General features: G+C 41.8%; 3 protein-coding genes across 3 annotated transcripts; 1 reads left to right on the top strand and 2 right to left on the bottom strand.

The window, feature by feature from the left end:
- Positions 1-12: 12 nt before the first annotated feature.
- LOC115578413 (gap junction beta-3 protein-like) lies at positions 13-2092 on the bottom strand. Its single transcript, XM_030411370.1, has 2 exons — positions 1965-2092; positions 13-1518 (listed from the first exon to the last, which is right to left on the bottom strand). The coding sequence occupies exon 2, from the start codon at positions 1436-1438 to the stop codon at positions 707-709; it is 732 nt and encodes a 243-aa protein (XP_030267230.1). The 5' UTR covers positions 1439-1518; positions 1965-2092; the 3' UTR covers positions 13-706.
- Positions 2093-3145: 1053 nt separating this feature from the next.
- LOC115578412 (gap junction beta-4 protein-like) lies at positions 3146-4615 on the bottom strand. The gene is made up of 2 exons (XM_030411369.1): positions 4052-4615; positions 3146-3769 (listed from the first exon to the last, which is right to left on the bottom strand). The coding sequence occupies exons 1-2, from the start codon at positions 4585-4587 to the stop codon at positions 3487-3489; spliced, it is 819 nt and encodes a 272-aa protein (XP_030267229.1). The 5' UTR covers positions 4588-4615; the 3' UTR covers positions 3146-3486.
- A 2083-nt stretch (positions 4616-6698) lies between these two features.
- On the top strand, positions 6699-22580 carry LOC115578409 (homeobox-containing protein 1). The gene is given in 12 exon segments (XM_075488167.1): positions 6699-6953; positions 8239-8350; positions 9610-9852; positions 9855-10038; positions 10351-10436; positions 11634-11744; positions 12823-13035; positions 14097-14253; positions 15748-15830; positions 16882-16977; positions 17261-17379; positions 20650-22580. Coding segments are annotated over 11 exon segments (1521 nt in total). The 5' UTR covers positions 6699-6953; positions 8239-8268; the 3' UTR covers positions 20797-22580.
- Positions 22581-24904: the final 2324 nt, after the last annotated feature.

Genomic DNA, 24904 nt, shown 5'->3' with positions numbered 1-24904 from the left:
AGTGTAAATCTTTAATTATATTTGTCAGTTCTTGTGAAAAAACATAGGATTTGAAAGTGCCGTCTCACTATGTCACATTAACACCACCCACACATTGGCACCGCGGAAGTTATTTAAGAATACAGTAGGAATTCAAAATTGTCTACAGTCCATATCATATAATCACACAGCAGCCTAACTGAATTGTGAGAGGAACTCCTGCTGTTTTCTGAAGGCTTCGCGTCCCTCCCATGACAATGTAGTATGCCTTTGGTGCCACCAGGTGGAGAAATGGCGCCATCAAAGACGGATAAATCAGGTCTCACATATGGACGAACATTTGCTGTGTTTTTATCAAAGTTGCAATACTTAAAAAAAAAAACAACAACAACTTTATTTTAGTTCTTTGGCAAACTGTTTTTTAGTGAATACAAAAAAACAAAAATCTCAGTTTTGGATATTGTCATGATGACAAACGAGCAGTTCAGTTCTTTGTTTAACAACAATCAATTACTATGTGCAGCAAAACTGGTGCTGAAACATTTTTTACACTGAGGGAATTTCGATATCAGTAATAGGCATAAGATTTTTGGTGGCAAAAGACAATACATTTATACATTCATATTAGACATAAAATATATATATAATCAATTTATTTATGAATATGCCTCGAATGGGGAAAATAATCACCCTATAGCAAATCAGTTGGGGGCAAATGAGTCTCCAGCTATGATTTCAGAGATGACTTGCAGCCATCAAAGTCCATGTCAGGGCGGAACCTACTAGACTTGGTGCGCAAGGTGCCTTGAACTTTGAGAGTTACCAACCGGGAAGCAATCAGATAGAAAATCTCACAGATGTTGAGCACCACACATATGACGGACGCCCCCACCATGAAGTAGGTGAAAACGGTCTTCTCAGTGGGACGGGATATGTAGCAGTCCACCAAATTAGGACAGGGGTTGACATCACATTGGACCTTCCTGGGCAGCTTGAAGCTGTCATAGATGAAGTGTAGCAAGTAGAGAAAAGTGATCTCAAAGCTGGTCTTAATGAAGAGGCTCATGAGGTAAGTCCACCATAGGCCGCCATGCTTTTGGCCTGGGTTGTCGTACAGCCGCGTTTCCTCGCCGTGCTTGGCTCGGTACTTGCGTTCACGGTCTTCCCTGTAGGCCACGTGCAGCACGACCATGAAGGAAGGGCAGGTGACGAAGATAAGCTGGAGAGCCCAGAGGCGGATGTGGGAGACGGGAAAGTAGTAATCATAGCAGATGTTCTTGCAACCTGGCTGGAGGGTGTTGCACTCAAAGTGTGCCTGGTCATCGCTCCAGACACGCTCTGCAGCCACAACAAAGACCAACACCCGGAAGACGAAGACCACTGATAGCCAGATACGTCCGAAGGCAGTGGAGTACTTGTTGACTCCGCTGAGAAGGTCCTGGAGAAACTTCCAATCCATGGGTTCGGCTTTGATTGGCTTCTCAGAAGTTTACCAGTCTGTCTTTTAATGTTGGAAGGGAAACTTTATAAGCTTTAAAGCTAGAACACAATAAAGAGAAAAAGATAGAGTTATGCCATTATCCAGAGAAATAATAATAAAAAAAAACATAAAATCAGCTAAATATTATGTAATTTGCTCAAAATATTTCACAGTACGTTTTACAGGTTTTTTTTTCATATCAAACTATTGCTTTAAGGAGCTTTAAAATCTCTAGCCCCTGTCCTGTATCCCACAGTTCAAAGCATTTGAAGCTAGGCACTTTGAAGAAAGTTGCTTTTAATATTGGATGAAACACTTGTTCAACAACCCAAACCCTCCACAGAGTGCAGGTAGTCATTTGTTAAATGTTCACTCATCCTGCGTCCAAATTTTGTAGTTCACATTGATTTATGCCCATAATTTAATGCCCTTATGGTCTTAAAACGTAATATAACTTATCCTAATTATACAATTAGATGACAATAATCAAAACTTCTCAACTTACGTTAAGAAAATGTGCGTTCCACTCAGTCCATCATGTCCTTGTCGGGGGAACAGTCAGTGGGAATGTGCTCAGCAGGCTTCAGGCACCGTCTCTCCAGCAGTGAGTGGGTCTCTGATATTGACTGAGTACAAGAATCAACTCATGGCCATTATCTAGAGGTGTGGCCACTTTTGGCGTCCACCCAAAACTTACTGACATGTAGCTAAGTCAAAAACTATAACTTTTAAATGTCCTTTTACTATGGCAAGTTTATTTTGAAGGGATACCCTAAATTTGTGAATTCAGTTAAAGCAAAGTACACGAAAACAACAAAAGTAATAAGTGGTTTGACTCAACAAGGAAATCGGTTCGAGAGAGTGACTTTGCAAATTATTAAAGGTGATACGGGACAAAACATGTTGACTGTAAAAAACCCCAAGCAAGTATGCTTGTCTACGTTTCATGCCAAGTGACTTGGTATCAGTTCCATTAGGCAATTGCGATGTAGAGATATGCAGGTTTGTAGCCTTTGGGTCCAACGCCTAATACTTGTTTGCTCATTAGGACTAAAATACACTTAAGATAGGGAGCGGCAATACCATAAAATCAGATACGACAAGGGTTGGCTTATTCATTTTTCCAGGTAAGAATGCGCTACAGTCACTGCCTTATAAGTACATTAAGTTTTACGATACTGTCCTTTACAAATGTACTCTCGGTCCAGTGAATGATGCAGGATGTGGTTAATTGTCTTCGAGTTGGTCTGACACTTAGTGTAGGAGTGATGATTTTATCAGCTTTTGTCAATAATGTTACTCCCATCAGTTACTATGCAGAACACTTTGTGAAAGACATTTTGGCACCTCATCATGTGTTTATTCTGATTGATTTTGATCATGTTGTAGTTCCCCATTTAGATTTCTATTGGTTCAGTTTACTCTGTACTGCTGCACCCATGTGTGTCTGCCCTGCATGTTGTAGGTTCATTAAAGAGATCTTTGTTTAAACACATTTGAAAAAGATGTGGGGTTTCTGAAATTATTCGGATAAGGCTGAAGAAGGAATACGTGGCAAAGCGAACTCCACAGGATGGTTGTGTACTATAGTTGTGTACATTACTTGGGTGTGCTTATGCAAAACTATTTGACTCGGTTCCTCACTTCTAGTTTGTGTTAAAGTAGACACACTGCAGCTCTCACATCTCAGAATAAGTAAAGCAATTTTATTTAGGGCCGTCCAGATAACAAAATAATATTACATAACAAATAATCATATAAATAGTCAAAGTACAGTAAATCACCTTTACTGCATTATCGGTTATTGTAGATCACAAGCCTTTAAAAAGGATCCATACATGTTCAGCTCAACAATATTCAGAGACAGAAACATTTGAGAAAAACTGTTATATAACAAAAATAATGACATGATCTTTTGTAAACAAATTTTCTTTGAAAGCACACATTTTGGGAGATAAATCTTGTCAACCGTACAAAAGCGACCTCACATGTCACAAGTCAAAATCATTAGTTTTAATACAAGTCCCTCAGGAGACTGCTTTGCTGTACGCTGGGGCTGAAGCTTCTCCATTTCCTCTGTCGGCTATCTTGGCCTTATCCAGGGCAGGCTCGTTGTATGCTGTGTTCTCCTTCCCAGTCAGAGGAGTTCTGACCATCATGAAGGAGTTTTGCCTCGCTGAGCTACGTCCACCTTTGCAGCACTCCGAGAGCCTCTTCCCACACAGATAGAAGACCTCACAAAAAGTGAGGAATATGCACACAAAGCTGGTCACCACCATGAAGATGGTGAAGATTTTCTTCTCTGTGGGCCTGAGGGATACATGGTGAAAGATGAGAGACATAACGTTAGTTTTTCAAGTGAAGGTAAGAGGTCTAGTTCAGCCGTTAAAGGGCGGGGAGGCGATTCAGGAGAAAGATTGTTGACTGTTGAATTTCATTTCCAGGTCGTCAAATACCAACGCTTTGGGATAGAATTTGGGGCCAATTACCAAATTAAAGCACCAGTATTTGACCATCTTTCTCCAGAATAACCTTCCCTATTTTTTGGATTCCGGGATATTTAACAGTGTAGAACTTCTGAAGTACCCTTACCTGGCAATGTAGCAGTCCACCATATTCGGACATGGCTCCTCGTTGCATTTCACCAACGGTGGGAAGAATGTGGCCTCGTAGATGTAGAAAAGAAGGAAAACAAACACACCATCCACCACCATCTTAAACAGCAGGCTCAAGAAGTAGGTCCACCAAAGTCCTCCTCGCTTCTTGCCTGTGTTATCATACAGGGGGGTACAGTTCTCTCCATGCTTCAGCCGATGTTTGCGCTCGCGTTCTTCCCGGTAGGACACATGGAGCGTCACGAGAAGGGACGGGCAAGTGACAAAGATCAGCTGGAGAGCCCAGAGTCGGGTGTAGGAGATGGGGAAGAAATGGTCGTAGCAGACATTGTGACAACCGGGTTGTCGGGTATTGCAATCAAAGTCCTTTTGCTCGTCACCCCAGACCTTCTCACAGGCCACCAGGAAGACCAAGAGCCTGAAGATGAAAACGATGGCGAGCCAGATGCGACCAAATGCTGTGGAGTACTTGTTCACCCCACTGAGGAGGCCCTCAAGGAAGGCCCAGTTCATGGTGTTGTTTCAGATGTTAGGTCGACCACCTTGGAGAAAAAGAAGGCCAAAATAGCTGAAAATGTAGCAGGCACTTTACTGAGTGCTCCAGCGCATCACTGAGCATGTCAGGCACAAAGGCTCTTTGATATAGGACTTATTGCTGCAGCCTTATTGGCACACGTTGAAGGGGAGGGAAGAATATTGAACAAAGCAAACATCAACTCATTTTTCTGCTACAGTCACTGGTGGAGTTAGCAAACACTTTGATTAACAGGCGGGAGAGAGGCAGAGATTTCTAGGTGCTGAGCTGGGTGCTGATCAGGCTACTACACAAGCTTGTTAATTAAATACAACACATTTAGCGGAAAATGGTTTCCATTTTGGGAAACCCTTACTTGCTTTCTTTTTGAGAGTTAGATGAAAACATCAATGTCACCCTCATATCCGTCTGTTAAATATAAGCAACAACCGGGAAACGCAGCTTAGCTTAACATAAACACTCAAATCAGGTGGAAGCTCTGACCAGAGGTTTTGTATTTAAGTAACTGATATTAATGTTATTTGTACGGATACTGTCTGAGAACTACCTTCTCCAGATCGCTGCCACTTATTAGATACTACCTCATAATATATTTTAAGGCTTATTCGTTTCAGGGTTACAATACCGTCAGTCTCCATTTTTCACCCTTACATTGCTCTGCACGATGAACAAATGTATATATCATCCAGCACTGAGGCGGTGATCTGCTGCCTGGCCCATCATCTAAAAAGAAAATATATGCAACCATATCAGGGTTTTCCTCGGGGTTTTGACCAGAGGCTGTATAAGGTTTAGACGTTGTCTGTGGCTGACTGCGTGAAGCTGGACAATCAAATCTATATATATTACATTTCTCCGCAGCTACTGATCCCTCTCCAACACAGAGGTTGTCTGTGAGCTACAACAAGGTGAGGATGCAACCGAGGCACTGCTGTCTACAGCCTCTGAGACGCGGAGGCCCACAGGAACCTCCAGGGCCCTGAGGGACAAATACAAGAAACGCCACCAATCTTTCTTGACCAAGAAAACAACTGACGATATGCTATTCAGACACTGGAGCACTATCACAATCACATCACAAAACTGTAAATATACGAACAGCTGAGCAGTGTAGGTTACATGCACCTGTTACAAAGAGGTTGAATGCTCACCCCCCTGTAGATTTCAGAGGCCTGGGGCGGCAACATTAAAATCAATTACTATAACCTTGAAAGCTGCTCTTCTTGGTTTTGGGGGAGTTTACCTTTCAGGACATCCAAAAGCCTCAAGCAGCAACAGGGACAGAGGAAGACATGCCAAGGTTTGCACTAACAGGGCAGTCACTTTCTAATAAAAACAAGTAATACTGTTCGAACATAGAGAAATATAATCTGAAACATTTGAAGCAAAGCAGTGAGCACAATTCCTAAAATGTACAGTAAGTATGAACCAGTGCTCATTTAGCCCTCAGTAAACTAGCCAACACATCCTTATACCCAAGATACCTAAGTTACATTCTACCACTGGTGTGATCATATCCATTACAAGACATCATCATGAAAATTGCCAGAGCGATTCCTTAGAATCTAATTTTGCCGAAATTGTTACCAGTGTGTTTACACAGCAAGAAGGCTATATAGAAAGGTGGGGTCCAAAAGCAGACTGCTAGATCAGAAGTATTTGCTGGCGAGTCCATCACAGAACATTTTTTTTTTTTATTATTAGTACTATCATCGTCATAATTGCTGTTTAAACTCTTTTCATGTAACTTCTTCACTAAATGCTTGCAATTGAGGGAGGCAGCCTATTCTGCAGACAAACACTTGTGTGTTGGGTGGTGCTGAGTCAAGGTGGACAGATTCAGTGACACAATTTTCTTAAGTCAACCAAAATAAGAGAATAAACTTTTTAGCTGCTGGAAATAGTACTGTAACTGACCTCATTAAGTATTGCCTATGTACTGTATGCATGACAGTTCTTGCTTTTATTAATTTTATTTGGCTAAAACATAACCATTACTTTAATGATTGCACTATTGGGTGTTTAAATTGAGCTGTGGCCTTTTAGTGGGTACAGTATAACCGGAAATCATAATAATAATTGTTGCTAGCTTGACAGTGGTATCGGGTGAGGGGTCATAAATTGAGACAGACTCTTCACATTTGCATAAACTATTTCCCCACTGCATAGCTGCAAGACAATATGACCCTGCACCGCTCACGCTCGGCTCGGTAATTCCCCATCAGCTCTGACCGAGGAGTTACTTTCTTTACTGGGGTTTGGTGGAGCGCCACTTTGTCTACAGTTTCCACTATCTTCCCTCTCCGTCCAGCCGGCTGCTGCTATCTCTCCACAGCAACGGGAGGTAAGAGAGGTGCTCCGCGGTGGGACAATCCTGCGCTAGCTAGCTGTCAGCTAACTTAGCTAGCTAGCGAGCTAAAGCCGTTAGCAGCTGGCCGTGTCGCAGTCAGACACTCGAACTGATACATGATATTTGTTTGCGGTCACGTTAAACCGTAAATGTTCCGTAAGTAACAACACATCTGAAATGCTGGCAACGTAACACACAAGGTGCAAGTTTTGGATAAGTTGTTAGCCCAGACGAGACAGACTGTACCGTCTAGCTGGCTAGACTGCTCAATAGTACTTCCTGTATCCATCAAAATAAAAGCGATATTTGTGTACATTGATAGCTTTTGCAGAAATCTAAGGCTATCGGGTTGTTGCAAAAATAAAAAGCTATTACAATGATTGTGCTATGTGTTTTATAGATGGTTTACACTACTCAGAATTCGTTAGGGATATTGAGATGTTTATCCTGTGACATTTCTGAATTTTTATTTTGTGTTTTGTAAAGATTTGTGGGTGTATTTCAGGCTTCTTATCCCCCCACCCCAATAATGCTACACATTTCATTTGACTTTGATTGCATATCAATGCACATGCAAAAATGCACCCATATCACAACATCCCTAACTAATATTATGTAATGTACATACAGTTTATATTAAATTTGACAATGCTTGCACTAAAGCAGAAACCGTAAACTTAAAAGTTCACTCACACAGAATGAAGACATACAGCAAAAAAGTATGGTATGAGAATACATTTCAGTTCAGTTTAACTCTATATTTGGGTGCTGTGTGGTGGCTTCATCTAGCTGCCAGCCCACAAATACTAAGTATAAGGCTTATTGAGGACAAACACAACTGTAGGTAAATACGTATACCTTATTTTACGTGAAGTTCAGAAATGTGATCATAAAAGCCTTTCTATACTGTCTTCTGAATACTACTAATATTAGCATTTGTATTATTATTATTATTTGTATTATTACAACTATTATTTGTTTTGTAGTTATTATCGAGACAAAAAGTTTCTGTAGGAAAATGGCTTTATTTTGAAGATCACATTGCAGTACTTCCGCTGTGCGTGTGAGCCGTTCTGTGTGACTTCACACAACCAGGCAGCGGGCAGCTATCGATGGGAGGCTGGTGCTCAGGGGAACCAACCAACCAGAGTTGACGGTGTCGTTAGCTTAGCCAGCATAGCCTGCTAGCGAGTCATCTGCCGTTGTAGGTTTGCCAGCATGCTAATAGGGGCAGCTTAACCGCAACACACTGCAGCAAGTCTCCTGTCTGACTCTGTAGAGGTCCAGTCGAGCTGAACTCCTCTGAGCCATGCGACAGTGGTGTGTCCCCGCTGCGACCCCTCGCACTGAACCACTCCCGGGGCGCCTGTCTGTGTCACCCCCTCCGCCAGGTAAGATAACCTCAGTGACGGGACACGGTTTAACTTCTGGCCGAAGTCAAAGCCAGCCCGCTGCTTAGTTTTCAGTGTTTTTTTTAAGTTTAGCACAGAAACAAGCTCAAATTGCCAATGTGGTGTATTTGTCAGAGTTTAAGCAACGTTACTGTAGGTACCGCTGGTAGGAGCCACTCTGTCCTGTAAACACAAAACATCTGAAGCCGAAAGATTTGTAATAAAATCTGACAAGTTAACTTTGTCCTGCTTGTCAACAAAGGAACATGTGTGACAGGATTACACTTAATGCATCTTGATATGTATCGAGTCGTTCTGGTATATTCGGCACACATCCCATCTAACAAAATCAACTTTTTAATGCTATTGTAGCTCACCACTGATTATTCTGGTGGAAGTACTGATGCGTAAAATCATTCTAAGATTGGATTGGATTCATCAGATTTGTAAACTGTAATAAGTTATGTTGCCCCAGATGTTTACCCGTTTCAAGTAAACAAGGTCATGTCAAATTGCTGCAAATGAGTCTTCACATTGTAGTGTCTACAATTAATGTTACATGTTAAGGCCAGGCTTCTCATGACCCTGCACAGGACAGGCAGATATTGGAAGAAAAAACCTGGGTGTGCGGATGTGACTAGGTTGAGTTGACCTGATGTTAGGTTATGTATGCCAGGGTGATCTTACTTTAGTTCCACCCTGGACAAAATGGAGCAAGGTTAGCCCCAAGTGTCTGTGCCAAGTGTTTGAAAGGGTGCCAAAATGTTGAATGACCCAAGGGTTCTTCAGAGGAGAATGCAGGCAGGTTTTTTTTTTTTCAAGCTTCATAAACCAGAGCTGTATTTATTCAAAGTTATTTGGCTATATTAGACTGAAATTATTTAGTCAGATTTGCATTTAAAGTCTTCAAAGTCGTAGTCAGGATAAATGAAACCCATCAAAGGAAGTGTACTGTTTGAATTCAGCTTTGCTTATCGTTTTTTATTTGGGTTTTCATCTATTAATAATCCTCTCATCATTTTTCAGTTTGTTGGAGGTTCTGAAAAAGTTTGGGACACGTTATCTAAATTTACAGATAATAAATCAAAGGTGCTGAGTAGAGATAAATATAGCAATATCTGTTTATCTGGTGAGAAATCAACCGAAGCATGCAGACCTTTGGTGTATTAATAGGGCCACAGTTGGTTCCTATTCACTTACAAAGTTGGTCTTGTATTTCATTTAAAACGCCAGTCTCGAATTCACTTTGATGTCTGCAGATGCCAGGATGGAGTGCTGTGAGGTGGAGCCACGCTACACCATCGAACAGATCGACCTCCTGCAGCGCCTGCGCCTCTCCGGCATGACCAAACCTCAGATCATCCACGCTCTCGAGTCCCTGGAGAGGCTCGACCCAGACCACCGCCCGCAGCACTGTGACTCTCAACCCACCCCATCCAACAATGCCCCTACTACGGCCGCTCCAGCCCCGTCCTCGTCTTCATCCTCCTCCGCCTCCTCGCTCTCCTAGCCTCTGCCACAACGCAGACCTCCGGCCTGGACGGCGCCGCTCTGTCCCCCAGCAACAGCTACGAGGCCTCGCCCCCGCCCCTCTACCCTCCCAGCGTGGCGGTTCAGCGGTCATTCAGCTACGACATGATGGGAGAGGAGGAGTGGGACCTGGAGGAGAAGGTGGATGAGTACATGAGGTGAGCATGGAGGAGGGAGGACGGTGGAGCTTAGTGTTATCAGAGAGCTGAGCGTGGACGAGTTAGAAAGCAAGACCAAAAGAATGGTAGAGACAAAGAGAGACTATTATAACATCAGATAATGACAGCTACTGTCCCCAGAGGGCCAGGCTTATTCTCCAGAATTTTAGTGGAGTTAATTCAGGTCAGGTGTTTTGGGACGGCTGAGAAAAGAGAAGCACCAGTGAATAAGGTTAGTCAGAGCAAAGGCTGCTGTTTTAACCACCGTGTAATAGTTCTAATGCCACAATGGCTTTTTCGTTGCTTTTACAGGAGAGACAGCAACCTGGTGAAAGAGGAGATCAAAACCTTCCTCAACAATCGCAGGATCTCTCAGGCAATCGTAGGCCAAGTTACAGGTACTCTACTGCTTTGTCTCATGTTACAGCCTATTAACAACTACTAGGACACATGTCAGATGTCAATAGTGGGACACTTTAACTAGTGCTGATATGAAAAGAGGTTAATTTTTGAGATATTTTTTTCTGGTTTAACTGGGGATTGTTATAATTGGGAATATGTTATAGTCTTTCATACTAATGAAATGGTTGAAATTAAAGTGTAACTTACTGAGGACCAATACTGGCTGAGTTCAGGTTCGACTTTTTAATACATAACGATATATTTTAAAAGGAAATATAGTTTAACTTAACACTGTTTACATTGATGTAGGTTGAAGTTGTGCTACATAACCTGATTCTTTTGTAAAGCTATGGAGTTTATGTCCCTCCTCTCTAACACTATCACTCTGGAGTGCATTCTGCTCTTGCCAACAGCAATCCAAGTGTTCATATAATATTACACCTCCAGCTTGTAATTAAGGGTTAGTTAATTAAGCAGTTATTAAATTCAAAATAGGCCCAAACGACCTATGGGCAAGAATCAGTGTTTGTCATTTGTAAAGTGATGCAGAACCATACCCCATCAGTCTTGATTAATGATAAGTAGTTAAAGTCATCTTTACCCAAAAAGTGCCTTTCCATCCAAACATTTGCTGCTCCCAGCTTCTCGAATGTGAGAATTGGCTGCTTCTCTCTGTTTTTCTTTCTCTGTAAATCTCATTTTGGATTCAACAAATCATTTAAAATCATCATTCCCAAGTCATTTTTGGTTCGGGAAAACAATGATCGGCATTTTTCAATCTTTTTCAAATGTTTCAAGAAAGGTCACAGAGTTTTGAATATATACATGATTCTGACTATTAATTGGCTTTTGGGTAATTATAGTAATAGATGAAGAACTCATATCTAACAGGAAGGTTGGTGCTGATAATGCAAGATGCTTATAACTAGGGAGAGAACTCATGAGTAATAAATGCTGAACTTCACAGGTAGCAGCGTGTTCACACCAGCAACCCCCCGCCCCACCCCTCCTGAACGAGAATTGCACATGCCCTTAATTAAAGTATCAATGTTGGAATGGCTTCATTAACTTAACAGGAGTATTTCAGGGCTGGCTCCCAGCCCATCTCAGTAGTACAGATGCTACCGGTGCACGGTGAAATAAATCAATGTCTTTAAAGTGTTAAGGTAACATGGCTTGCCTCTGGCACACAGGCATCAGCCAGAGCTACATCTCCCAGTGGTTGCTGCAGCAGGGCCTTGAGATGAGTGACTCCAAACGCAGAGCTTTCTACCGCTGGTACCTGCTGGAGAGGAACAACCCAGGTGAGACGCAGGGCAGGGTCAGGGTCGCAGGGTTAGACAGGAAACATAAGTACAATGTGTTGGGTACAGTTTGACTATTACACTGCAGGACTGGGACTATAGAACATTAAGGGGTGAACGATGTCGAGTACAGGAAGAATTATGTACATTTCCAGATCAGTGCCTCTGGGTTGAATGCCAGGTTAATGAAAACAGATTATAGATTAGATAAAGTATGAGAATGTTTCTTATCTTTCTTGATATGAACCACTGCTCGCTAACCTCCCCCCTCCATCTGTCTTTACCCATCCTCCTGCATGGTACACCCACACACCTCTAACCCTTACCGCTAACTCCATCCTGGTCCTCGAGGGCTGCGAGGTCAACGCAGGACACAAGACAAATCTATAATTTCAGAGGAAAGACAAATGATAAAGGTAGTCCTGTCACAGGAGATGGTAATCAATATTATTAAGGCTTCTGGTTTGGGAATGAAACTTTAGTGGGTGAATGCGGTTCTTCTGTACAGGCTAGAGTAACAGCTCAGGTTGGTGCTGACCTCTCCATGTCCTCGGATACAGATACTTCAAAATATTTGGTATGGGTTTTTTTCAGAGAGGGCATGCATTCACAATAAATCACAAGTAAAATTTTTACAAAACAAAGCTGCCGATGGACCATCTGCCGACCCTGCTGCCTCACTTCATCTTAACCCTTTATTTCTTTTCCCACCCTTCCAAGCTTTGCCTTAGCTCCTCTGTAGTTCTCAGCCCTGATGCTGGAGGTACTCTGGTGCTGGTTTTCATTCCTACATGGCTAACAAAGAGTCATACTAACAAGAACTAATTCTCTCAGTGACCACGATGCTTTGCTTCTAATAAAAGCTCCTATTGACCTGCTCATGAATCTAAGAAGTATAAGTCTTGTCAGTCAAATTCAATTTCAATTTGGCCAATAGACTCAAATACATAATTCTGACTGAAAACTGCCAGGCAGGTCTACAGGAGTGTGGCAGTTAACTCCTAAATACATAAGTCAAACCTGGTGTCTATAATCTGATCCCTGGCCTGCCTGACCGTTGGTTTTGTCCCGAATGAAGGGCTGAGGTGGAGTGAAAGCCAGCACAGCGTGAGTCCCATGCCCAGGGCCAGGGGAGGGGACAGAGACGGGACGGTATCAGGGGCAAGTGGCAGCCTCCCCAACCCCAACACCAACCTCAACCCCAACCCAGTGTGGAGCAGGCAGAGAGAGCTGCTGATGCACTTGCTGCCGTGGTACACTGCTGCCGCCGCAGCCGCCCAGGCCCAGCCAGGTAACCGCGCCCTCCCTGCCCACCCCCGGCCTCAACAGCATGCCACAGGAGGCACCTGTTCATCGGCTGACCTGCATGCCCTTTACCCTGTAGCTACTCTGTTAGCTGGGGATGTGTTTCAGCAGTCTGAAAGGGCAGGGATACTCAGGACAACTAGAGGATTTTATCTGCGTTCCATACTACTGAAATCCTCTTGTCATTGCCATAGTATCAGCAGGCTGTTGCACCAGCTCCAGTCAAATGCAGCTTAGTTAGGATATAATGTCATTAATGATAATGACATATAATGAGTTGTGGTAAACAACAGGGTAACTGTACCTCATGAAGAGCCCTCTGAATACCATAGAAGGTATAAAAGGCCTTTTATTTTACAAATGTTTGTAATATGTTCTCTTGGTCGTGGAGTTTCAGTCAGCACCGTCAGACCTGCAGCATCACTGTCACCGCTGCAGCTAAAGCAGAACGTTCACCATCTCTTAATGGGCAAATGTCAATATAAGACATTTGAAAATGTTTTAATAATTTTAGTTTAAAACATTCACAAATAAACTAAAATTATATACCGTATATAAGAAGTAGCATTTTTGACATTATGTTAAGTTATACTTTGTTTCAGAGATATTTTCTGAAGCTAGCATGCTAACCAGGGGCCTAAAAACCTCTTTTTCCTGGCTGTCCAAAGCTCCTGGGATGGCAGCGTAAACACCAAGACCCCCTCAGTAGTCTAGGTAGCTGCATGGCTAACTAAGCTAACAAGCTGAAAGCAGCGACAGTCTTAATAGAATACAGCTGGCAGCAGTTAGCTGTCACCTTGGTGATATGCTGCTCCTCTTTATTGCAGGAAGAATTCAACAAGTGGCCGATTTTATTTTAATATTGGACATTTAACTTGTAGCATAAATACACACTACAACTGATTAAAGAAGGTAGTGTTGTTACAGTGTGGCAGTTAGTGTTGAGCCATGATCAAGATTTTGTTAATCTGGAGTCTAAACCCAATCACTCTCTTTGTTTACACAAGCACTCAACTTTCACATTGCTGCATGTGCTGTCTTCTTCAGGGGCCACCTTATCCATGCGCTCTCTGGTGAAGGAGGAACCCGACTGGAGGACAGGGATCATGACTGGCGACAGAACTGGGCTGGTGGGCGGGCCTCTGAGGCTGCGTAGAGGAAGCAGGTTCACCTGGAGGAAGGAGTGCCAATCAATCATGGAGAGGTGAACAAGTCTCAGTGCTACATACACCACTTTTAAGCCAAAAATTGATTTGCACATAGGTTTTTTAAATGCTGGTAAACCTGCAAAAAGAGATGACGGACTCCTCATTGCCAGTGGACAAATTTGCCTTTCTTCTTTATTTCTTGTTTGTCAGGTTTGACACGGTAGAAAATGTTATTTCGGTTCCGTTTTCGGGTCTTTTTTGTCCATCAGTCTCCCTTTCAAATAAACAATATAAACAATATTTGAGTGCTTCTTGAAAAGGGAAGGATAAGCAGCAATTCTTTCCAAAGCATTCATGTGAACAAGTGAATGTTTGACCTTTTTCCTTGAAAAAATACTTTGATGATTGATGGTTCATAAAAAACGTTACATTTTCTGTTGATCAACTAGTTTGTTTGAGCTCTCAAATGAATGACAAGATATGGTTTTGTTGGTTTATATTTCAGTATTTGGTTTGCTGTAAAAGACAAACGCACCTGGTTCACACTGAATTTGAGTTTTGATTTGAACTTTACAAATCTGATGAAGAGCAACTGAGAACACAAATTAATATTCACCTATGATAGGAATGCAGCAATGCCCGAAGTAATTGTTAATATTGATAACCTGCCCAGGATCAAATGTCTTTTATTACTGTTGCGCAGAGCAGCACTATTCACTTTATTATGCTGTATCATGTCTCTGCCTTTCTGTAACATATGTATCCTAGGCAGTCATCTCGGTAAGTCATAAGGCTGCTGAGAAAGAGGAGTAGGCATTCCTCCACAGTCGTACCCGCTGTGTGCAATTGATTTCTCTATTACATGGTTGCTGTAAGTATAGTGTGCGGTCTGGGCACTCTCAGTAATAAGAGCACACGGGGCCTCAGACGGCACTCACCAGCAGTGCCCCTGGATTACGCAATTCTACTGCAGTGCTGATCCTTATGAGCTAGTTTAGACCCAAGGACGATACAGTAGAGGTGAAGATGATGTGCAGTGTGTGTGTGTATGTGTGTGAGACCGAGTGGACAGGATAGGGCAACTCAGAGGGTGATAAGGAGAGAGGCCTAGAGGAAAATTGATCCCTGTGTGTTTGTAACGCGAGATAATGATTCCTTTTCAGCCTTGGGGGTGATAATGATGAATAAGACCCATTCTGGAGAGGAAAGAGGAACAAATGGTTACTTTGATCTTTACCTGGATCACATATATTTCAATGTCTTTACATTCATAGGCATAGGAAGAGATTTAAGCTTACAATATTTGAATCGCAGAAATGAATCCACTAAACGTGTCCATTCATTGCTCCTTTATACGGAGGACCTGTCCTAATGCTCCATCTCTGTTTAAAAAATGTCCCTACTTTTTCAATACAAAGGCTCGAGGTTGATGAGGTGTAAAATAAGCATCTACTCAGTGCTCAGGCTGGTGCTATCTTCTAATAAATGTTTAACCTGTGGTACAGTGTGATTGAGCGGTTTCCAATACAGTGGATGTTCATCTCTTGCAGTTTCTTCATGGAGAACCAGTACCCAGACGAAGCAAAGAGAGAGGAGATCGCCAACGCCTGCAACTCTGTCATCCAGAAACCAGGTACCCAGAGGCTTTTCTAACTGTGTCAGACCTGTTAATGTAACAGATGTGCAAGTCTGTCAGAAACTGTAAAAATAATTATATTATAAAAAATAATTCTGTATACTTGATTTGAATTTGTTCTTAAAAGAACAATTGACATGTAATTAGTTGATGGCTATTTCAGTATTAAGTCATTCTAGTCAAAGATGTGTTGTTTGTAGCTTCTGAATGTAAGGATTTTCTGCTTTTCTTTGCATCGTGTCATTATAGAAGCTTGGTTTCACATAAAGTAAATTATTGATTCATTTATAATCAGGTTAATAAGTTGCATCCTTAATATGAATATTTTATTACAAAATAAAGATGTATCACCCTCCTATTTAACATGATGCACAATGAATCAGATGTAGTATACACATTAAGTAACAGTGTTGTCATGGCGTGTAAAGTAAACATGCACTACATTTTGTGGTCAGTGCAGATGGATTAACATAAAACGGTAAAAATGCTTTGCATTGATTTTGAAGATGTAAGCACTGACATTCTTGTCAAGCAGAATGAAGCCTTGATGAAACAAATTGTGCACATATAGTACATTTTTAGAGCTTTAGTGTCACTGAAAATTATACTTATGCAAAGAATCTTATTTTAATAGGTATAAAGTGTAGATTCACTCTTACATGGATAAATCAAATCACAAGATGTGCTTGTATCAGTTTGTTGGAGTTTTAGTGATTGCAATTAGTGGAAATGTCGGCTCAGTTATCTATACCATCTTATTGTGAGTGGTTTAATTGGCCTTAAAAAAGCGCACTGGGGGATTTGTTTGTGTAAAATTCATTTTAAAACCCATCTTGTACAGAATTTACGACAAGGGATTTAAAGTAAGTTTGATTACCTCCGTGACAGGATAGTTGAAGATCTCGACTGGTTTTGGAGGGCTGGACAGTATATATGATATATATTGTCATCGTGATGAGAGACTATACGCCATCTAAGAATTTGAATATTGTTTTATTGTGATGAAAATGTCTACTATAAACAAGATGCTGTGCGTGTCCTCCCCCAGGTTGTAAACTGTCTGAGTTTGAGCGTGTGACAGCATTGAAGGTGTACAACTGGTTTGCCAACCGTCGGAAGGAGATGAAGAGAAGAGCGAACATTGGTGAGGACCTGATCATTTGTTTCTGTCCACGTATCTGCAAAACATCACATTTTCATGAGTTTGTTTTGAGCTTGGTGACACGCCATAGGCTTTAAAATAGTTCATTCAAGTAGCAGATGTGTTCACCATAACGGAACTATAATTAAAGCTGCCAAAAAGTGGAGAAACTTGAATTTCTCTAGAGAGTAACGACATGAAGAATCACATGTTTGTCTTGATTTATGTAAAATGTACATTTTTATATTTCCTGTGTTTCCTTCTCTTCCCTGTCTAACACAACTAGAAGCTGCCATTTTGGAAAGCCATGGAATTGAGGTGCCAAGTCCCAGCTGCCACTCTAACGGTGAGGAGGGAGAGATGCAAGAGTTTTCTGATCAGGTGAATCATCGCTTCTCAGAGCAAGTAAGTCGACTTGGTGCCCCTTAACCAGCTGCTTGAGAAGTAACAGAGAACTGATAACTAGTAGTAGGACTTGTTGGCTGTGATAATTGTAATTGAAAAAGATTTTTAGCGCAGTTGCAAACATTCAGTTGTCTGTAATGTATCAAAAACAAACAATTTCCTGTCTGGGCTTCAAAGGGTTCAAAGGGAAACACATACCATAAACAGTGCTAAAAAATAGCCCTTGGATGAATGTCTCACAGATCTGTGTCACAGCAGAAATGCAACTTGTCGTTGCATGAAAAGTGCAGGTTCACTTCTGTTTAGCTGTGCTAATGAGCCCTGCCAATCAATACCCGGGCCCTGGCACTGGTGCACATGAACAGAATGCGTCCATAATAAATTATGTCATTTCCCCTGTGTTTGATAGGTGGGAATTTTTGCCTTGACAGAAAGGCTTATAGCAGCCATAACACTTCTTCAGTGTGTTGCTGCTGACAGTCAGCTGAAAAGTGGCTGCCAGTGTTGTCATCATAACAGCCACTTTGCTACACTGAGAGCAAAGTGAGAAATAGCAGGAAGTCTGTGATGCAGCAACATTAGCCATGTTTTGGCTGATCGCAGAAAAGGAGGAAGTTAACGCTCTAAACTGAATTCACTAACCTTGACGGAAAAATGTGGTGTATGTCAGCCTTAACTATAAACATGACCATTGTGACTCTATGGGCCCTAATTAGATGCTCTAAAGCACAGAAGGCTAGTTCGTTTAGGTCAAGTCCAAGTCCATTTCGCTAGGGAAACTGCAAATAATCTGTGCACAAAGTGTGGCAAACAGCGCAAAGAGGTGGTACTAACACTCATAGTCATGGGTGTGTTTTGAGTGAAACATAAATCAGACCAATCCGAGTGTCATCTCTCATTCCCTGTTAAGAGCCAGGTGCTCCAGGACCTGAGTCATATTGTGGCACATAGGGATGTGATCCTCGGCTGCTGGACCCTCAGTCTCATCAACAACTCTGATTGACTGCATATGAAAAATAGACTGATATCTCACCAGGGAGGAGCGTTACTATGCATCCCTCTGTGTGTGTGCAATTCTCAGTCCATGTATCAGACAGGACAGGTCATGCAAAGTCATCAGTGTCAATAACGGCTGAGATGTGAGGGGAGAAATACGGCTTTAAATATATAAATGACATTACCTGCAGTGATCCTCCAGCAGAAACAACAAGAGTATTTTTACATTAACAAACAACAGATTGATACATTAACAGATGAACTTCATTGATTATTTAAAACTCCTGACTCGATGAATAAATGTGCCATGGTGTTTGTTACAGTACATGATTGCGTTCATGGAACTGTTCAAAATGACTGAAAATAGCCTCTCAAATCAACAGTGTGAACCCACCTGTGTAGGCACACCTAATGCGTCCTTAAATATCAGTAAACAGACTGCGCTTTTGACTTTAGATCAGCTTTTTTGTCGCTCTATGGTGCTGTCGCTCTCTGCTGCCTCAAGATAAAAACCCATCATCGGTGCACCTGACCACATCTTATTTTAAGACCGACACGTCCAGGTGCGCGCAGATGGGCGCAAGCACATTTCCTATTTACACAATGTGGGTGCTGGGCGTGAAAATGAGAAACGTGCTAGTCTAAAACTAGCAAAGACACGCTGTGCGCTGCTTTGCACCGAGCATAAGATAAAGCTCCAATGTATCTAACTTGGATCTCGCTACCTCTGGGACTTGCGCAAAACAACTACTGCCTAGGTATCTGTTGGCGTTTTGTCTCAGCTAACATTGTAAGGTCAGATTATGTTGTGTTCAAGTAATGGTATTGAGACAGTTTAACTACAAGGAGAAGGATGTAACTAAAAATCTTAGTTGGTAAAAGGCTAGTTTTCTTTGAATGTTTCTTCTGCTGACCGCAGAGCGGTTATAATTTGTTCCACCCAGTTTAGATTTTTTTTCAAATTGCATTTAAAAAGACAGTAACAAAATCAAGCAAATACAATTTACAGATTTATAAAGAGGTTATGAATCAAACTTATTGTAAAGTCACAGCAAACAGTATATGAAGCTCTGAGGTATTCATGAAGCTTGTTCCACAGGTGAAGAGCACAGAAACAAAAAGCTGCTCCGCTTTGCTTGTTTGTGCATTGAGCAGTAAACAGTGAACTTACACTCTCACAATGTTCATATTTTTGTGCAGGGCTGATGAAAAACAGATGTAAACATGATATAAATGCTAATTGCTTCAGTGTGTCCCTGTCTGCATTCACATCTTAAACAGTGAGGGGGAAGTCAGAGTGTGTTCTCCTTCTTCTTCATTCATCTTCTCTTCTGCTTTTGCTGTTAAGTGGCGGTTAGACACCAGCTGTTAGGCACATTAGTGCTGTTTACTGGAGTGCAGTGACGATCAGAGTGGTTAAACGTTCACTCATTAATGTATGCGCTCTCCATATAACAGTTTTTGAATTATGCGTCGTATGACTGCGTGCACTGAACCATGATGTCCGTACCAACCCAGTTTGGGATGAACACTTGTACTGTTCCACCCCTGATGGATATGATCGGCCATCAGAGTGAAATGACGCGCGATCATCTTCATAATTTTAAGGAGATGATCCGCCTTTGCATTTAACTCTGAGATTCCTGAGAGGACAGCGTGACTTTAGTGAAAGTCAGCCTCACACATGTAAACAGACTGACGTAAGCAGATGAATATGCATCATGGGTAGGTCACCCTGGATATGTAGATCCCCATGCGGTTAGCCAGAATGGTCACAGGGGCTGCTCTCTTTTACTTTAAACCGGCAAAAGACAACTTTATTCCATCAGTGTGTGTGTGTATAGTGTTGTCTATAGAACAATATCATCATCACTGTTTTGATTAGTTCCCTCGAAACCTCCCTTTCACTAAGCATTTCTGTCTGCAGTCTCTCGGGAAAATGATGTGTGACTGGCACCATTTTCCTCCGTTTTTCAGGTCCCCATTATAAAATCAATGAGTGAATGAACCCATGTTTTGTTCTCGCTGTTGTTATTTACAGCTCTGAGGGAAATGGAAAGCAATCCAGTTGTTTTGACAGCGGGGCCGGCAATAATATCACTTTGAAATGCTTTAACAGTCTGAGAAGTCTGAAAACAAAAACTGTCAGTGGGGACAATAAAGACGGAACAATCCAAGCTGCCACACAGCTTTGCACCAGACAGGTCTATCTAATCAAGTAGATAAAGTGTGTAAATCACAATGCTTTGCTTACACATCCGTACTTTTCCACAGGAGGAGACATCTTCCCTCAGGATTGTTGAACAACAAGACCCCTCCTCATTGGCTACCACAGAGGTGGCAGCCCTGCCCAGCCCCACCCCTCAGGTCCTGGATCAAAAAGAGGAGGATTCAAAAAGGGAGACTGTGGATGAAGAGTGACCAAAGCTGGTGGAGTTTGGATCCCAGTGTTTCAGTTTAAATCAGATGAAATAGGAAAAGAGTATGTGTCCTCCTTTGGGGCCTACGGCACCCAAAACTCAAAGGGAGAAAGGTGCTGAAGCTCGCTGAGGTGCCTCTGATGGTAAGGAGGCCACTGTATTTATCAACAGTAATCCTGCTTATATTAACGGCAATATACAGTATATATATATATATATATATCAATATATAGTGCATTCCAAGATGGTATTAAAAAGCCTAAATTCCTTAGAGGGAGAATCATGTAAAGGATACCTCGCCCATTTTAAGCTACGCCTTTTCTTCTTTCTTTGCCTCATGCCTTCTTTTAGCCTTTCAGAGTGTTTGTCTGATGGACTGTGGTGACATGAGCGTGCTGAGCCTGCAGGTCAGGTGTGTTTGGGTGTCCGGATAAAGTACAGCATCATGGAACTAGTGTATGGTGATACGAAAGCCCTCTGCTCGCCTGAATGTCTTTGACTCCATCTAGTTCGAAAGACTCTAACCTCAATCAGTCGGCTGATTCAATCAGTCGATCCATCATCAATCTGTAAAGCCCTGAGGGACGACTGGAATCTCAGGTATCCCAAAAAACATGATGGATAAAGACCGTGAAGAGTTGTCGTAACATGTGCTCTGTTTTCTTTATTTAGATTTTCTTCATCTTAACCAAAAAAAGATGTGTTATTTATACCTTTTTATATTAGCGAAAACAAGCCGAGGACAATATATCATAGTATCTCTGTGTCATCTGTCTTCTTTGTTATACTGAATGCTGCTGTTTGGTCATTTTTGTACTCGGTCTCAATCCTCAACTCAGCCAGTGAAGCTAGACTAGCTACACAAGTCTACTCAGATTTTTTGTCTTTTCTTTTTTTTTTCTTTTTTTCTTTTTTTTTTTACGTTTGAAAGAACGCTAAAACCAATGTGATCAAAAGCCTGAACGCGTCGTTCTACATGCTCCAAGCACCTTCTCTCCTATTGAAATAAGCTAAAGCTTAAGCTCGTGTAAATTCGTATGACTGCAAAGCTGCACTTCAAAGTGGATCTCACTCTAATGGAACGATGGGAGTTGCAGACTGTACCTGCGTTAGACATGTACATAACCCAGAGAATACACACATCTATGGGTGCTTTCCTTCAGATTACATTAGCACTATATAGAAACTGTTATTTGTCAAACTTGAAATATGAATAGCTGACTTAAACTCTGCAGTACTTAGTCCCCTGTATTTACCGGCCCAAGGCCTGGGGAGTTACTCCCGACGTGTTCATGAAATGGACAAAGACGCTTGTTCTCAAACGGCCCCCAACAGGGCGCTACCATGTTACCTCCTAATGCCAAAGCTATGCCAAGGTAGAGATGAGCTACAGAGTGAACTGTGCTCACAGGAACAGGACATGACACAGTCACAACACTATAGATATACAGTACATAGATGTTTATTTGCTCAGTACAACACTAGCCAACTCTAGCTTACCTCAGAATAACTGTGTGTCATGAATGTGTTACAGGCTAACTGACTGTCAGAGAGCTGACAGCAGCCGTTGTTGTGACTGTTTATGATATGGACAGTGTTATGTAGCATTTAGACAGAGGGGTTTGCCCTGTATTGTTAACGTATACTCACCTCAGACAGTTCTCTCGTCCGGCTTTGGACAGAATCCCCAAAGCCGCACGCTGTTTCTGATTATTCTGCTCCTCTCTATCTGCTTTTATCTGACGACGAGAAAACAATAACAATAATAAAATTGTAAACAATGGACGTGACATGTCTTCATTTGTTATTTCATGTGGTTCTGAAGGTCCAGTTTGTAGGATTTGGTGGTATCTGGCAGGGAGGTTGGCCTCCTTGTAGAGAGAGTCGTTGATTGGTTTGCCCATCCTGCACTACTGTAACAGCATGGGGTACAACATGGCGGCCTCTGAGGAAGAGGACCTGCTCCCTCTGTAGTTATACCAGACTCATTCTAAAGTACAAGAACACAGTTCTTAGTTTCAGGTGATTTTACACTAATAAAAACAATGAATGTTATATACCATTGTTGCCCCTGATTCCTACACACTGGATCTTTCATCATGTCTGATATCAGAACATTAAGCCGCTGTCAAGGTGACAACTTGATTCAAATGCTTTGGACAGGTTGAGTCACATCAGAAACGGGTCAGTGTCTCACCCTAACAGCCCATGCCAATTTAGAACCGATTTATTAAATGAATGCATAACCAATAATGTGTTAACTCTCATCACTGATTTTACGCTAGCTCAAATGACTTGTTAATGTGATCGTTCGGTGAAAGCTTCAGTGTTTTCTGCTGTTTTCTGTTCTGATCTGAGGAAAAGCGCCTACGTTGTGAGATCATATCTGACGGAGGAGAAGCTGAGGGTCACTGCTGATGATATCGCAGAGGCAGCTGAGCAGTTCTGTAAGTGTAAGATATGACAAAGGTTAGGCTGCACGGTATGGCAAAAAAGTTTTTACATGGTGATCATTTTGACTGATACTGCAATATGACTCCTGATAACTGAAAGTGATAATTTTCTCATTTCACCGACAGAAACTTGAGTCCAGGGCATCTCTGCAGCACCACAGTGCTCCATTATGATGCAGTTAAATCACATTTTACCTCCATCAAAAAATTGCAGCCTCTGTCATTTGGATGTTTAATTTGACCATATTGCAGGATGTACGATTGAATCTGGATAATTATGCAGCTCTCCCAAAGTCTTGGCAGCTTATATTATATACCAGCAAATCTTCCCATCCTAAAGATATTATATTGACTAAATTACTGGGTAAAAAAATGAAACAACTGACAAGATAATGGGTTGTGTTTATAAGGGACATAAATCACAGTATCAGCTTATAGAACTGGGATTGACATGTGCTGCATGTACATGGAAGAATGTCTTATTTTGATTTATGCTTTTATCCTTTTGGCCGAGACGATTGGCCAAATTGCCACATATTTTTTTTGTAGTAGCTCACCTCTAACATAGGGTGGCAGCATTGTCACTTGTAAAAAACAATATTTATCTTTTGGCCTAGGTGGGAATAAAATTGATGCAGCCCTGTAAAGTCATTATGAAGGCCATGGCCGTTTGTTTGATGCAGGTCAAATATGTGTACACACACACACAACTGTGGTATTCAGTATTACAGGACAGTGATAAAGATGCTGAGCAGGTTAAATGAGGAGTAAAGGTCATGGCACAAAATGCGATACGTTGTTGGAATGAATAGAAAACGGCAAATATTCAGCCCTGGATCTTTTTTCCTGTTTTGTGGTGCGGCACCCTGAATTTAAATTAAAAATGCACTTTTTCATGTACATTTCTGTCGACGGCTTATAAGTTTTCTTGGACTCTTTGAGGTTGCATAAAAATTTGTTCCACAGGTTGACATTTAAATTCAGGTCTTCTGTTCGACACTCTGTGACTTCTACACTTCTGCTCGGAGATGACTTCCTGTGTTAATTTGTCTGTGTGCTGAGAGACACGGTCCGATGCTCCAGTCTGATTTTGCCCTCCTCGCAGTCCCTGCTGCTGATGAGCGACTTCATGAACTGTCTGACCTTCCAAAACTGCAGGCATCAGTGCCTTCGGGGTACTCTGACACTGATCCGACAGTGATTCCTCCAGTTTCTTTGTTCAACTTGAAGTGAAGGAATAATGATTTAGTTTGGGCTATGATTTTAGAATTCAGATCAGGCGTTTGTCGAAAAATATCCCACATTAAAGGATAAGTCCACCGAAAATGAATCCTCAGTCATAAACTTCTTACATGCCGGCAGAGAGTCGGATTACGTTTTGCAGTCCACAAAAAATTATATCGACCCTCACAGGAAAACAGCAACGCATCATTCTTCTAAATAACTGGAATAGATGAGGACTTGTTTTAAAACAACATGACAGGATAAACATTCATTAAATTTTTGATTTCGACATGTATAATTATTATTCCAGCTCAGGTCCAGGTGTTCCTCTGTGGTCCTCCGTCTATAAACAGACATCTCTCCTGTGGTTTGCGTCTCTTCACTGTCTCTCAGTCATCCAGTCGTTCAGCTCTCCGACAAGATCCGTTTGCT

This window comes from Sparus aurata, chromosome 3 (genome assembly GCF_900880675.1).
Source record: "Sparus aurata chromosome 3, fSpaAur1.1, whole genome shotgun sequence".
Classification (NCBI taxonomy): Eukaryota; Metazoa; Chordata; class Actinopteri; order Spariformes; family Sparidae; genus Sparus; species Sparus aurata.
Note: the sequence above shows the minus strand (reverse complement) of the source record. Positions and strands in the feature narration are given on the sequence as shown.